Source organism: Triticum dicoccoides, chromosome 7A (assembly GCF_002162155.2).
Source record: "Triticum dicoccoides isolate Atlit2015 ecotype Zavitan chromosome 7A, WEW_v2.0, whole genome shotgun sequence".
In the NCBI taxonomy this organism is placed as follows: Eukaryota; Viridiplantae; Streptophyta; class Magnoliopsida; order Poales; family Poaceae; genus Triticum; species Triticum dicoccoides.
In genome coordinates this window covers 611,252,560-611,255,340 of record NC_041392.1, presented here as the reverse complement: position 1 = coordinate 611,255,340, position 2,781 = coordinate 611,252,560, and the positions used below count along the sequence as shown (strand labels likewise).

The 2,781-nt window shown below is 44.0% G+C and overlaps 1 protein-coding gene across 1 annotated transcript; it reads left to right on the top strand.

Annotated features, from left to right (window-relative positions):
* The first annotated feature begins 6 nt into the window (after window positions 1–6).
* Window positions 7–2,454, top strand: LOC119330596. The gene is made up of 3 exons (XM_037603710.1): window positions 7–446; window positions 1,563–1,673; window positions 2,240–2,454. Exons 1-2 carry the CDS (start codon window positions 248–250, stop codon window positions 1,577–1,579), a joined length of 216 nt encoding a protein of 71 aa, XP_037459607.1. The 5' UTR covers window positions 7–247; the 3' UTR covers window positions 1,580–1,673; window positions 2,240–2,454.
* Window positions 2,455–2,781: the final 327 nt, after the last annotated feature.

The window sequence follows — 2,781 nt, the reverse complement described above, 5'->3', positions numbered from 1 at the left end:
GGGGCGGACCCCGCAACGGCGGCAAAAGCGACCGCGCCACCCCTTCCCCTTCCCCGCCGCCTTTGCCCGCCCCGCAAGCTTCCTCCTCCTCCCCTCTCACCCAAGCCACCACCTGTCTAGATCTCCCCAATCTCGCCCCCGCACATCCAGATCTTGAGGCGGCTTAGGTGAGGCAGCGCAACCCGCTCCGTCCCGGAACCCCGTGGACTGTGGTGGTGGCGGCGGCGCCCGACCGGCCGGCAGCGGGATGGCATACGTGGACCACGCCTTCTCCATCACCAACGAGGACGAGGACGACCTGGTGGGCGACGCGGTGGGGGGACGACCCCGCGGCGCGCCGGTCAAGGAGATCGCCTTCGCCGCCGTGCTCCTCGCGTTCGGCGCACTCGGCGTCGTCGCCGGCCTCGTCATGGCCGCCCACTGTGTCTGCGGCGACCACTCCCACGGTGAGACCAATATCCGTCTCTCTGTCTACCCCCGATTAGGATTTGCAGTTGCTTTGTTTGGTGATGAAACAGGGAACTGAGAGAGGGAGGGGCTCCTACCCCTGCACCCCGTTATTTATACTTGCATTTCAGAGAGCATTCATTTGTAATGTTGGTCTGAATAAAAATTGAAGATCCTGGAGTTTTCCATGTGTGTCTGAACTAATTGTGTATGTCTGTTAGTTTGAGCCATTCTGCAGATAAGGTATCTGGTTATGCAGAACTGCAGATCGTAGAAAAGATAGATTCAGACATGTTTGTGCTAATGAATTTTGAGAAACTGGCCAAATGGACTAAAAGATAGATGCAAAATCATGTGTGAATAGGAATTTTTATTACAAACTTGGTTCAGCCCTTGTTTTACAGTTTGAGCTTGACACTCTTCATTTATGTTCTTGGACAGTGCAGTCACATTGTTTCATATGATTGTTGTAGGTTATGATAAAAGTTTAAAACAATGATTTGCTCCAAATTAATTGAATTGCCACTGCCAGTCGGTTGTATGCTTTGCATCCAGCGATGATCTGGGGGAGAGCAGTCATGTAGTCACATCATAGGATGACTAGCACTCTATATGCCCAAAATGAACCCAACTGCCACTACCAAGTCAAGTGTTTCTTTTCTGCCTCAGTGTTTAGGTTGTTTGTAGACAGCACACTTGCTTCAGGCCTTGTTTTACGATTTATGTTCTGGAGCAGTTCAGTCACATTGCCTGCACCCCGCACAACATCCCCTTCTAGTCAACTCGATTTCTCTTTTGGTCTTGTCATGTGCTGAAATTAAGTGGTAGCATAAGATGCAAATTTATCAGTGATGATCCATAGCTGTCAACCATTGGTTTTAATATGCAAACAACAAAAGTGCTAGAGATGCTGCAATATATTTAATGTATGCTTTGTGTTTCACCTAGCTTGCAACTAATATCCTTACTGCTAATTTATCTCAAGTTTATCTGAACATGGCTGAAATGAGCACTGCAAAGTCCTTGAGTAATTATTTTCATTACATCACAGTTAGCTGAGAATATTGACTTGAATATTTTATGTATGCCCTTATGCATGTACACACCCGGTTTAGCAAATACCGAGCTGTAGTAGAACAACCTGGAGTTAGAGAACTTCAAGGACAAGATCAACGAGGTGACCGGCGTTATGGCGGCTGTGTATGGCGGCGACCAGAAGTTCTCCGGTGAGTTGGCTCCATCTCCTACCCCTAGCTCCCTCTTTTCTGCTCCTATAACATGCTCTGTTGGTTTAGAACACTAGCAGCAGGATTCTACCATGTATATGTACTAAGCAGCAAGAGCTCAAGCACCCCGTGTACACTAGCAGCTTGAGTTTTTGTGTTTGTGAAGGTTGCCATGTTCACTACATGCTAAATCATTAACTCCTGGATATTCCATGTTCACTGAATGTTTGTTTTGTCATGTGCCAACTTAAATGCTCTAAACAATTTACATGTTAATAATGAGTGTCGAGTTAAGCGCTTCCTGTCAATTACATGTACCTTTTATTAGCTATTAATTATGATTCTTATAGATTTAGAGCTGTTAATTATGCTTCTATTTCATTGTTGACCCTGCAATAAAAGACTGTTAATGTGGTTAGCATTATGATTTTCATGTCCAGCCAAATGGTATTTTGTGCTTTCCAAAGTGATCTGTACCCAACCGCTTGCTTGTATACTTGTTATGTATTTTGTTCTTAATTGTTTTTATTGTTAGTAGTACTAACAATGTGGATTTCCTCTGACAGGAGCTCTATGCAAAAGAAGCTCCATGCAAAAGCAGATTGAAAGGAGGTCCATGTTGAAGAAGATTGACAGGAGTGGTAGAGCTTGTAATACTATATTACTGTGATTGCCATTGTATTTCTGTTGTATGATGTATCTGTGTTTACCTAAAAAATGTATCCGTGTTGTAATACTGTTATTGCCATTCTAGTTATTATTTCAAACATTGTTTTTTGTCGATGCTGATTTAAATATTGGTTACTTATTTACTGTCAAATTGAAATATGAAGAACTGAACTTGGGACCCATTACTAGAAACTGACAATTAGGACCCGTCTTATGAGGAAAAAACCGAAACTATTGAGCCAAGAAGTCCATGGTCCAAAAATTCAAAAGGCTGAATTATTGGGCTTGACCCATACAGCCAAACAAAATTCTTAGGAAAATAATAATAAAAAGACCGAATTGTTGGGCTTGGCCCAAGTAAAGCACTGACTAAATTGTTGGGCTCGGCCCATGTAAAACACCGAACTGGACCGGGCTGATTCTTATCCATGTCAGCTTG

Excerpts from the sequence above, each read along its gene's own strand:
- LOC119330596 (XM_037603710.1), top strand. The coding sequence starts at position 248 with ATGGCATACGTGGACCACGCCTTCTCCATCACCAACGAGGACGAGGAC.